The sequence below is a fragment of the Chiloscyllium plagiosum genome, unplaced genomic scaffold (assembly GCF_037043375.1).
Source record: "Chiloscyllium plagiosum isolate Xiang-an unplaced genomic scaffold, Cpla_swu_hap1 HiC_scaffold_16, whole genome shotgun sequence".
NCBI classification, from domain to species: Eukaryota; Metazoa; Chordata; class Chondrichthyes; order Orectolobiformes; family Hemiscylliidae; genus Chiloscyllium; species Chiloscyllium plagiosum.
Genome location: NW_028270154.1, coordinates 87407526 through 87420609, shown reverse-complemented (window position 1 = coordinate 87420609; position 13084 = coordinate 87407526). Strand labels below are relative to the sequence as shown.

The 13084-nt window shown below is 45.1% G+C and overlaps 1 protein-coding gene and 1 non-coding gene across 2 annotated transcripts; both read right to left on the bottom strand.

The window, feature by feature from the left end:
* Window positions 1-1911: 1911 nt before the first annotated feature.
* LOC148147591 (uncharacterized) lies at window positions 1912-9679 on the bottom strand. Its single transcript, XM_087995074.1, has 4 exons — window positions 9527-9679; window positions 3705-3760; window positions 2203-2309; window positions 1912-2103 (listed from the first exon to the last, which is right to left on the bottom strand). Exons 1-4 carry the CDS (start codon window positions 9677-9679, stop codon window positions 2024-2026), a joined length of 396 nt encoding a protein of 131 aa, XP_087851200.1. The 3' UTR covers window positions 1912-2023.
* Window positions 6661-6866, bottom strand: LOC122557011 (small nucleolar RNA SNORA74). The gene has a single exon (XR_006313733.1). It is a non-coding gene; the product is annotated as a small nucleolar RNA SNORA74 (small nucleolar RNA).
* Window positions 9680-13084: the final 3405 nt, after the last annotated feature.

Here is a 13084-nt window from a genome sequence, read left to right as displayed (position 1 = left end):
GGTCCTTGAAGAAGGAGGCCATCTGGGATGTGCGTGTTTGGAACTGGTCCTCCTGGGAGCAGATGCGGCTGAGTCGAAGGAATTGGGAGAATGGGATGGAGTTTTTACAGGGGGCAGGATGGGAGGAGGTGTAGTCCAGGTAGCTGTGGGAGTCGGTTGGTTTGTAGTAGGTGTCCGTGTTGATTCGGTCGCCTGAGATAGAAATAGAAAGGTCGAGGAAGGGGAGGGAGGAATCTGAGACTGTCCAGGTGAATTTGAGGTTGGGGTGGAAGGTGTTGGTGAAGTGGATGAACTGTTCAACCTCCTCGTGGGAGCACGAGGTAGCGCCGATACAGTCATCGATGTAGCGGAGGAAAAGGTGGGGCCAGTGTAGTTGCAGAAGATGGATTGTTCCACATATCCACAAAGAGGCAGGCATAGCTGGGGCCCATGGCTACTCCTTTCGTTTGGAGGAAGTGGGAGGATTGGAAAGAGAAGTTGTTCAGGGTGAGGACCAGTTCAGTCAGTCGAAGGAGGGTGTCTGTGGAAGGGTACTGGTCGGTACGGCGGGAAAGGAAGAAGCGGAGTGCTTTGAGTCCTTCGTGATGGGGGATGGAGGTGTACAGGGACTGGATGTCCATGGTGAAAATAAGGCATTGGGGACCGGGGAAGCGAAAATCATGGAGCAGGTGGAGGGCATGGGTGGTGTCCCGAACGTAGGTGGGGAGTTCTTGGACTAAGGGGGACAGTGCGGAGATGAGTTTGGTGGGGCAGGAGCAGGCGGAGACAATGGGTCGGCCGGGGCAGTCAGCTCTTCATTACAAAATTTTCCATCTGCCACCTGTCCCTGGTACATCAACATTTTCTGTATTGTTAGTAATGCAGAACACCAAGCTGGAGAAACTCAGGGCTGGCAGCATTGAGATATTGTTTCAGATTTCCCCACATACAGATTACCAGTCATCACTTTCCCTGAAGGTTAGCAAGTTTTGCTATTACATTCCACTGTCATTACTAAAATTGCAATCTACATCCTGTGCTGATTCACTAAGTTTCAGCTGGAATCCTGGTTCTTACCACAATCTTCCGAAGCCACAAGGTCCTCAAGTGGAAACAGAACATAGTTATTTTCTTTTAGATTATGATGCTGACATGGTAAAACTACTCCAGCACTATGCAAGTGACAATGAGGCAGATTTTAGAAAATTACTAAAGAGGCCAGCCTGTTATTACAGCCTCCAGAGGAAAAAAACTCCACAGTACAGATGTGATCAAAGAAATGACACTGAAACATTTTTCACTCAGTGATTCAAGATATGGAACATCCTGCAATGGTTTTTTTTTTTGCAGTTGCGCTCTTGAAAATATCAGTAATCATTCTGACATTTGGTCACGGCCTGATCTCAATTAGGCTACTGAGGACTTAAACTCAAGAAAAGGCAGGATGCTTTAAAATTCTCCTCAGCACTGATTATACAACTGTGCAAAGACACCTTCAGTTCAAGGTAAACTGGAGGGGGGATTAAAAACCCACTGCCAATTCATACTGTGCTATCAAACCAGGTAGTACAGCAAATCCAGTCCCAGGGAAAAAGTGAGGACTGCAGATGCTGAAGATCAGAGTCAGAGAGTGTGGTGCTGGAAAAAGCACAGACGATCAGGCAGCAGCAGAAGAGTCAACGTTTTGAGCACAAGGTCATCAGGAAAGAATTGTTCCAAATCAAGTTTCAGTCGGTGTATAGATGCTCCATCAAGAAAATGGTGTGATTCAAACTGACCTCCCAATCTTAATTTTGCAAACTACAAATCTGTAGCGTTTATGACATGATCAGTTTAACATGTTTCCTGGTTTCTTGAAGACTACCATTTTAAATGGTGCCATCTCAAATTTAGTTGCCAACCTTTAAGTCACTAGGACACAAATGCATGAACTAGAGGACTCATCTTTATTTGTGCAACATACAAGAGTGCAGTCTTTGAGCATTAAACAGCTGAGATGCACCACTTTAAAATTGTTACTTTTTCTCAAAGTAATCGAACAGCACTACTCTCTCATCCAGCACAGCGCACGAACCGTGGATGGCTGAATCTTCAGCATACTGTTGACTCCAGATTCCAAAGGTACTGAAAAAGAAAGTCGACATTTGTTGTAAACAGTATTCAAAATGACCGAATTATAACACTAAATCACTAAAACAGCACCTTGCACTTTAATACATTTACCAGTAGCTGAGAAGAAACAGCTGGAGAACCTCTCAAAGCAACTGCTGATCCATATTAGGGATGGAGCTTCATTAGTGACTGGAACAAGCCTAATGTTCTGGTGCTCCCTGGAAAGAAAATGTGACAGTGTTATCATAGCATCATCTGGATGATCATATGTATCATTGTTTTAACATGTCTGTATTCAAATGTGCTGTTGTCAGTCATGTCTTACAAGACTGGATGGGGTGGCAGCAATGGTGCAGCTAGTGCTGCATTTTGCACAGAAACAGACCCTTCAATCTAACCAGTCCACACTACCATAATCTCAAACTAAAGCTGGTCCCACCTGCGAGCTCCTGGCCCACCCATTTGTGTAGTTATCAAAATGGATTAGATATTGTACCTACTTCTCTACTTCCTTTAACAGTTTATTCAATATGAACCACTTAAAAAAATGCCCCCGATTTCTTTAAATCCTTCTCAGTTCAGAAAAGTATACTTCCCGTCTTGAAATCCCTCACCCTAGGGAAAAGATTCCTCATTAGAGATTTCTAACAAGGTCAACTCAGCCTAACCCTATCCAACTTCTACAACTCAAACGTTCCATTCCCAGCAACAATCCAAAGTGTAAATAGTGTACACCCAGTGTTTCTGCAAGCCTGAGTGGATACACTAGACCCTTCTACATGCAGAGTCAAAATTAAACATTAAATACTGGAGCCAGTCAAAAACCACTTTACTGCTGGTCCCCAATCTAAAACAGCTTGCCTTTTATACAGGATCTTTCAACTAGAAAGTGTCAGAGGGCATTCAGAAGTACAGAACAGTTGCCAAGGCACAAAAGACAGATATAGGAAGAAATTTCAGAAGCAATACAAGTGAACGCTGAGTGTTTGTTACAGGTCTTTCAGTCAGGCTCCTGTGGGGTAAGAGCCACTGCAGCCCGTGCCAAAGCCCTGTTTATAATGTCCCAAGTTTAGATTATCACAGAGAGGATTGGCCCATGCTGTGATTGTACAGACTTGGTTATATCCCCCACTATACCAACCCTTAACACTAGTCTAGTTGTATTCAGTGACACAGCAATGTTATCTACTATACATCCAACTCATTGTTCTGAATGAATCTAGGCTCATCTGATGTTGCCCTGAAACAGCTTCAGGAAACATGCACACCCTGGAGTATTCAAAAGGAGGCAGGCGTCTTTTGGATCAGCCCAATTTCCAACAAAGAGCCTCAATACAAGCTACAAGCTTCCAAGTTCAATATACAAGTCACTTTCTTTAAAAGCTCAATTTTTTAATACATTAAAAAAGGCAGGCAACAGATAATTCCATCAAGTACTGAGGGATGGTTACAAAACTCAGCAGGCAGTTGGACACTTCTCAAATTAAACAGAAACAGTGCTGACAAATAAGACAAACTTACCAATGTCAGCATTCAAATGCTTTAGACAATTCAGTCATTTTAGCTAAGTCAGACCAACTACAGATGTAGAATGATTAATGATAGTTGTTTACCTTAGCTCACACCTTGAGAAACAGCACTGAAGTGACATCTCCAGACATGATTCACACTACAGATTAAAAAAGATTTATTAGAAGTGACAATTTCAAAGGAGAAAATTAGGCACTTGTCATAAAAAAGCTTTGCAGTGTGAAATCCAACTCAAGATCTGTATGACTTGCCATAATTGTGAAGCCAATGATTTAAAAAAAAAAGTAGGTAACTAGTCAAGGGCAGTAGTAGTAAAGTGGTTCTCATGCCCACTTCAGGAATTGGTGTTGGGTCTCATTTGTCCAAACCCATAGAACTCCAAAGTAAAACCGTAACTAGTGTAGCAACCTGGGACTCCAAACCATCACACTAAGCAATGGCCAATTATTTATAAAGAAGGGAAATAAACTCAGTGCTACAAGGATAGGATAGGGAAATGGGAGTGATTGAACTACTGCATAGAGGGCCAAAATGGCATCTGGTGTTGCAGGCGGAGTATTTTGTACTTGTCACATTGCCTTCAAAACATCAAGTGCCCCCACCACAAAAGATGCTGCCAGATCTGGCATGTCCAAGTGCCAATGTCCACGGTATTTTGTTTTTGTACAATCCTAATAATCTAATCATACTTTGTTCCACATGTAAAGGGAAGATAGTACCCATGTTTTGCACTAAAACAGTTCATGTTTGCCACTTGAAAACTTGCAACAAGACCCTGTTTTTAAAGAAAGGGACTGAAGCATGGGATTTCAAAGACTCTGAATAGAGACTGTCCTCTGGGCAATTAGGAGGGAAGGAATAAAATGTTGGCCTGGCCAGCAACACCTATATGCCATGAATGAGGGGAAAAGAGAAACAGGACCCAAAGATTGCTTTCACACAACCAATGAGGCAGAAATTTGAAACTAGATGCTGGGAAATACTGAAGTTCTTGTGGTTCTAACTGAACCAACTGGGTGAAGCATACCCACAGCCCTCTGAAATTAAAAACACAAGGTTGAGACCAATGGCAGTTTTTTAGTGAGATCAAAGTTCAGATAGGAAAGGAGGGCAAAGTTCAGTCACAATCTTACCATGACATTTGGCACATTTTAGTCCACTGCTAATTTGTTATTACAACCCAAGAATGTACACAAGGCAATGTGAATTTGCTGAAAACACCAAATTTGGGACATATTACAAAACTGAGAATCTGAACAGTACACAGCAGTAAAGCAAAGGAAAAAACTCACCTGAGCTGACAGGTAGTGTCCATGCTTCTCACCAAATCACAACTGAACATTCAACACTGCAAAGAATAAATGCCACAAACACTCAACACATGGAGCCACAGAACTGCTATAAGAACCACTGGATTCCTGAATCTTCACTTATCTTCCATCCATTTTCTTTTAAATCATTAAAACAAAAAGACATATTAGCCTTTGTACAGCCTAGCCCCACAAGCTTAAAATTAATAACCTAGGATTCTCATTGAAGCTAGGGAGATTAGAGTCTTTGATCTTTAGGTCATCATTGTCTACAGTAATAGCACCAGAATGCTGGAGAACAGCAAGTGTTGTCCCCTTATTCAAGGAGTAGAGTCAACCCTAGTAATTATAATTTGGAGGTGCCAGTATTGGACTGGGGTGGACAAAGTTGAGAGATAGGATTTATAATCATCTTGAAAGGAATACTTGAACAGGGATAGACAACAGTTTTGTGAAGGGTAGATTGTGCCTCACAAACCTGGAGTTCTTTGAGAAGGTGACCAAAGTGATGAGGGAGGGTAAAGCAGTTGATGCGGATTTTGAAAGACGACAGAGGGTGGTGGTTGATGGGAAGTGTTCACCCTGGAATTCAGTTACTAGTGGTGTACCGCAAGTATCAGCTTTGGGCCACTGCTGTTTGTCATTTTTATAAGTGACCTGGATGAGGGCAGAGAAGGATATATTAGTAAATTTGTGGACGACACTAAGGTCAGTGGAGTTGTGGACAGTGCGGAAGATGTTGCAGGTTACAGGATATCAATAAGCTGCATAGCTCGGCTGAGAGGTTGCAAATGGAGTTTAATGCAGGGGAGTGATTCACTTTGGAAGGAGTAACAGGAATAAGGAATACTGGGCTAATGGTAAGATTCTTGGTAATGTGAATGAGCACAGAGAGATTGGTGTTCATGTGCTTAGATCCCTGAAAGTTGCCACCCAGGTCGATAGGATTGTTAAAGCATATGCTGTGTTAGCTTTAATTGGTAGAAGGATTGAGTTTGAGTCATGAGGTCATGTTGCAACTGTACAAAACTCTGGTGCAGCCACAAAGTATGGCATAGTTCTTGTCGCTGCATTATAGGATGGATGTGGAAGCTTTGGTAAGGGCTCAGAGGATATTTAGCAGGATGTTGCCTGGTCTGGAGGGAATGTCTTATGATGAAAGGCTGAGGGTTTGAGGCTGTCTTCATTAGAGAGAAGGTAGAGAGGTGACTGAGCGACATACAAGATAACCAAAGGATTAGATAGGATGGACAGTGAGAGCCTCAGATGGTGGTGGCTCGCATGAGGGGACATAGTATTAAATTGAAGGGCGATAGACATAACAGATGTAAGAGGTATGTTCTTTACTTAGTAAGGGTGTGGAATACCCTGCTGCAACAGTAGTAGATTCACCAACTTTAAGGGCATTTAAAAATGGTGATTGGATAAGCATATGGATGATAGTTGAATAGTATAGGTTAGATGGGTTTCACAGATTAGCGTAACAGAGGACCGAAGGGCCTGCACTGCACTGCAATATTCTATGTTAGATGTCTAATCGGGATTCATGGCATTTCTATATCGCCCAGATGCACCCTCCGAAACAAAGATGATCAACTCCCTAAAATAACTTCAAGTCCAGAAAATCTCTACCAGAGAGAGAATTCATAAGACGGACATCTCAATTGTACATTTTAATCACAACTCAAATTACATCAAGCCGTTATAGTTTTTTTTTTAAATATAAAAAAGTGTATGCAACCAGACTAGGACCATCCTTAGCAGTGAACAATGGACCACTCTCAAAAGGATGCACAACACTACCCAGACCTGGTACTAGCCATGACCAGAACAGTAACAGCTAACAGCCAGTGAAAGAGCAGCCCCATTAATCTCCCAGCTGTGTAACACTGGCACAGGCACTTTGTAGCACTGGACAGCTGACATACCACTGGGAAGAACTGTACAAGGCAGATATAAAACACTTGTCAGTAACAGGGGCATGGAAAGGCTAAACTACAGCAAGATGAATAGCATGCACCTTTTAAAATCTCAGATACCAGTGATGCCATTGAAAGGTTTCTGTATCTTAAAAGAAATTCTAAATAACCCTGAAGGCCATTTGAAATTGCTTCCCTCCCAATCCCAAAACATCCCTTTAAGACCCCATCCCTGCAATTCTGGTCTCAAGTCTTTGGGGAAAGGGAGTGAGCAACAGCCAGCAGTATCATCATTTGACTATTAATTCAGAAACTCTAATGTTCTGGGTACCAAGGTTCAAGTCCCACCATGGCAAATTGTGGAATTTATTTCAATTTTAAAAATCTGGAATTAAGGGTCTAATGACCACAAATCATTGCCAATTTGTGAAGAAAATCAACCTGATTCACTCATGCCCTTTAGGGAAGGAAGCTGCCATCCTTACCTTGTCTGACCAACATGTGACTCCAGACCAAAGCAATGTGGTTGACAACTGACCTCTGGGCAGTTAAGGACAGACAATAAATTGCTCGCACAGCCTGAGATTTTAATATATCCTAGGCCAGCATTTATTGCCCACCCCTAATTGCCCAGAGCACAGTTAAAAGTCAACCACATTGCTGTGAATGCAAGTTACCACAGATGCTGGAATCTGTACTGGTCAAGCAGCAGTCAGAACAAGCTAACATTGAGGCAAGATAATTCAGAGCTCTGAAGAGTCTACACTCAAAACACTAGCTGTAGACAAGCAAGAGGCTGGAAGAGCATGGCAAGCCAGGCAGCATCAGGAGGTGGAGACGTCAACTCTGAAGGAGGGTTGTATCCAATATATCAACTTCACCTCCTGATGCTGCCTGGCTTGCCGTGTTCTTCCAGCAGCTTGCTCATCTACTTTACATTCCAGCATCTGCAGTTTTTGTTTCCTCAATGATAGCTGATATGTGGTTGCAGGTCTGGACTCATGTAAACAAGGCCATGCAAAGAATTCAGATGAGTTTTTCCTTAAAACTAATTTATGGCCATCACTAGATTAGTTTCTAGATTATTCAAGTTCCACTATCTGCTGTAGCAGGATTTAAGCTCAGGCCCCCCCAAGGTCTGAGGATTAACAATCCAGCAATACCACCACTAGGGTCACCCATGTTGATTGGGTGAACAGATAAAATACACTAGAAACAGCTGTGTTTTCAGTTGCCAAGGGACACACTCCAAATTTGTCACCCTAAACCTTTAATTCACCATTTAACCCCTAGCTGTCCAACCAACCTCCCAGTAACCAATCTTTATGCAGCTCAGCATCAGATTTTTAAAAAAGTTGAAAGCCAGCCATCCAAAGCCATTTACTCAGCAAGTGATCCAGGTCAAAATTTGCAAACCCCAACCCTCAACACAGGCAATTCCAGTCAAGGAATGATAAACCAGAGATAAGGACAAACAATATTTTGAAATCAACCTGCTTAAGTGCATTTTATAAAATTTTATGAGGGACATGGATAGAGCGAAAGGACTGTGGCCTGTTCCTGAGATGGAGTGTCCTGAACGGGAGGGCATAGTTTTAGGGTGAGGGGAAAGATTTAGAAGGGACCTAAGGGGGCAACGTTTTCATTCAGAGGATGGTGTACATATGGAATAAGCTGGCAGAAGTCAGTCAGATTTACAGCACGGAAACAGACCCTTCGGTCCAACCTGTCCATGCCGACCAGATATCACAACCCAATCTAGTCCCACCTGCCAGCACCCGGCCCATATCCCTCCAAACCCTTCCTATTCATATACACATCTTAAATGCCTCTTAAATGCTGAAATTGTACCAGCCTCCACCACATCCTCTGGCAGCTCATTCCACACACGTACCACCCTCTGCGTGAAAAAGTTGCCCCGTATATCTTTATATCTTTCCCCTCTCACCCTAAACCAATGCCCTCTAGTTCTGGACTCCCCCACCCCAGGGAAAAGACTTTGCCTATTTACCCTATCCATGTCCCTCATAATTTTGTAAACTTCCATAAGGTCACCCCTCAGCCTCCGACGTTCCAGGGAAAACAGCCCCAGCCTGTTCAGCCTCTCCCTGTAGCTCAGATCCTCCAACCCTGGCAACATCCTTGTAAATCTTTTCTGAACCCTTTCAAGTTTCACAACATCTTTCCGATAGGAAGGAGACCAGAATTGCACGCAGTATTCCAAGAGCCTGGGGCAGGTGGGAGTTGAACCCAGACCTCCTGGCCCAGAGGCAGGGACATTACCACCATGCCACACCCAAACCTGGAAACACAAGCATGTTCTGCTGGGATTACAACTACAACCCCCTCCCCCTCCCCCCAAAGGCTGGGATTACAATCACACACTAAGTGCATTTGTTAACTTACTGAAGGCACCCGAGATCGTAAGGACACACAAACCGAGGATTAACACAAACCCTGGAGCTGGCTTTCCCTGGGATCGGCAGCCATTGCTATTCACCTCCCCCCCCCCAAAAAAAAAACTGGAAAATAAACAAGATAAACCCCATCCTTCACTGCATATCAATCCCTCACACTCCGCGCCATCACCCCGTGGCAACCCGGAGGCCAGACAGGCCTCTCCCAATCAGGATGGCACCGGATTACACTCAACCACCTTCCCCCCGCGCACCTCACCTCCGCAAGCAGACACGACAAAATGGAGGCCGGCCGCGCCGCTGGCCGTCCCCTTAAAGGCCTCTCACAATTCTCGCGAGAGTCAGAACGTGGCGGGCGGAATACTCCCATGCGTCGCCTTGGCTCTAACCAGCCGCACCCGCGGTGCGCCATCTTTGATCAAGGCATAAGACCAGCGCCAGTCTCTCTTAGGTGTATAAGAGTGACAGACCCAATTCATGAGCACATTCTGTAAGAATTGGCTGGGAAAGTGAAGATTCAGCTGGGTAATTCCTAGTCTTGGGAACCACAGCAATTAATTCAATAATTCCACACTGCAGATTCTATTATTCCATGTGTGCATAAACTAAACCAAAATACATAATTTTCAGTGCAAAACACATAAGATGCCTAAATCTTCTATTCCGTCCGGAGAAACACAGCAATGTTGTGCTTTCAACACTTTTTTTTCCTTTGCATTTTGTTACCTTTTTGTGTTTTCTTCTGTTGAGAAATAAAAAAATATGGAGAAACCTACAGCACAGATTCCAAAGAACATTTTTGTTAACTTGAGAATTAGGCATTGCTGGTTGCCAGCACTTAATCGTTCTCCTCTACTCGCCTTCGAGAGGGTGGTGGTGATGGAACTTGGGTGGTGCAAATCATAGAATAGAATCACAGAATTCGCACAGTATGGAAGCAGACCATTCAGCCCATCGAGTCCACACCAGCCCTCCAAAGGGCATCCCACCCAGACTCACCACCCCCCACCCTATCCCTGTAACTGTGCATTTCCCATGGCTGACCCGCCTAGCCTGCACATCCCTGGATACATTGGACAATTCAGCATTACCAATCCACCTAACATGCAAGGCTTTGGATGGTGAAAGGAACCCCACACAGACACAGGGAGAAGAAGCTTTGACAAAGGGTCAGTTAGACTAGAAACATCAGCTCTTTTCTCTCCTTACAGATGCTGCCAGGCCTTTCCAGCATTTTCTCTTTTGGTTTCAGACACAGGGAGAATGTGCAAACTCCACACAGATTGTTGCCCGAGGGTGAAATTGGACCTGGGTCCCTGGCGCTGTGAGGCAGCAGTGCTAACCACTGAGCCACTGTTCTGATAAAAAGTCATCACTGCCAAACATTAACTTTTTTCCGAGGAGAAAGTGAGGTCTGCAGATGCTGGAGATCAGAGTTGAAAATGTGTTGCTGGAACAGCGCAGCAGGTCAGACAGCATCCAGGGAACAGGAGAATCGACGTTTCGGGCATAAGCCCTTCTTCAGGAATGAGGAAAGTGTGTCCAGCAGGCTAAGATAAAAGGTGGGGAGGAGGGACTTGGGGGAGGGGCGTTGGAAATGCGATAGGTGGAAAGAGGTCAAGGTGAGGGTGATAGGTCAGAGTGAGGTGGGGGTGGAGAGGTCAGGAAGAAGATTGCAGGTTAGGAAGGCGGTGCTGAGTTTGAGGGATTTGAGACAAGGTGGGGGAAGGGTAATGAGGAAACTGGTGAAATCCGAGTTCATCCCTTGTGGTTGGAGGGTTCCTAGGCGGAAGATGAGGCGCTCTTCCTCCAACCGTCGTGTTGTTGTGGTCTGGCGATGGAGGAGTCCAAAGACCTGCATATCCTTGGTGGAGTGGGAGGGGGAGTTGAAGTGTTGAGCCACAGGGTGGTTGGGTTGGTTGGTCCGGGTGTCCTAGAGGTGTTCTCTGAAACGCTCCGCAAGTAGGCGGCCTGTCTCCCCAATGTAGAGAGGCCACATCGGGTGCAGCGGATGCAACAGATGATGTGTGTGGAGGTGCAGGTGAATTTGTGGCGGATATGGAAGTTTCCTTTGGGGCCTTGGAGGGAGGTGAGGGGGGAGGTGTGGGCGCAAGTCTTGCACCTCCTGCGGTTGCAGGGGAAGGTGCCAGGAGTGGAGGTTGGGTTGGTAGGGGGTGTGGATCTGACGAGGGAGTCACGGAGGGAGTGGTCTTTATGGAACGCTGATAGGGGAGGGGAGGGAAATATATCCTTGGTGGTGGGGTCCGTTTGGAGGTGGCGGAAATGACGAAGGATGATACGATGTATCTGGAGGTTGGTGGAGTGGTAGGTGAGGACCAGTGGGGTTCTGTCCTGGCGGCGGTTGGGGGGGCGGGGTTCAAAGGCGGAGGAACGGGGAGTGGAGGAGATGCGGTGGAGGGCATTGTCGACCACGTCGGGGAGGGAAATTGCGGTCCTTGAAGAAGGAGGCCATCTGGGTTGTACGTTTTTGGAACTGGTCCTCCTGGGAGCAGATACGGCGGAGACGAAGGAATTGGGAGAATGGGATGGCGTTTTTACAGGGGGCAGGGTGGGAGGAGGTGCAGGTAAGTTGCCTTACCTTTTAATGTTTTTCGCTTATAACACTAACGTATTATTTTTGATATTTACCTTCCAACAAGTAGCTTCAATTAGCAAGTATTTCACTGCCTGTGTTAAAGGCTACAGAAATACATTTTTTAAAAATTTTGTTTGTGTGTTTGAGAGAGACAGCTGAGCTCAAACTCTGACTCTTACTGTGTTTCTCTGTACACTCAAGTACCTTATCACCACTCATTCTTAAGGATTTCAAACAAAATTGCTAGGCGAGGTACCAAGGGGCAGCTGAGACACACTTTCTCTGGAGTCAGTACGTTCAACAGGAGAAGGGAGAAACTAATTCACCCAGAAAAGGTGGTGGTGGGTGAGGAGTGGAGAAAGACATTAATGAATCAAAGCATTGTTAGTTATAGGGTCATAAAATCCCTGCAATGGGCCATCCAGCCTATCAATTCTACACCGACCCTCTGACGAGCATCTCATCCAGCCCCACTCCTATCCCTGAAATATGCATGGCTAATCCACCTAGCCTCGATATCCCTGCACATTATGGGGCAACTTCCCATGACCAATCTCCCTAACCAGCACATCTTTGGACTTTGGGAGGAAACCGGAGTACCCGGAGGAAAGCCGTGCAGACGCATGGAAAATGTGCAAACTCCACACAGACAGTCGCCCGAGGGTGGAAATTAACCCAGGTCTCTGAAGTTGGGAGGGAGTAGTGCTAACCACTGGGGCCATGGAATCATACAACACGGAACCAGACCCTTTGGTCCAACTTGTACTCACCGATTAGACATCCCAATTGGACCTAGTCCCATTTGCCAGCATTTGACCCATATCCCTCTAAACCCTTCCTATTCATGTACCCATCTAGATGCCTTTTAAGTGTTTTTGTTGTACCAGCCTCCACCAGTTCCTCTGGCAGCTGATTCCATGCATGCACCATCCTCTGTGTGAAAAAGTTACCCCTCAGATCCTTTTTAAGTCTTTCCCCTCTCACCCTAATCCTTTTGGACTCCCCGACCATAGGAAATAAAATCCTAGGTTAACAAAACTCTGATCGCCTCCTTACCAAACACACCTTAGCAGTTTGAAGGAACATACCAGTTGACCAGATTTCTTTTCATGTTTGAAATTAGTAGTGGAGGCTGCTGGCTATCACTTTGTAAAACACTGTTGTTACCACCATCACAATATTGCATATGTAAACTTCAGCACACTAAATACAGCATTAGCG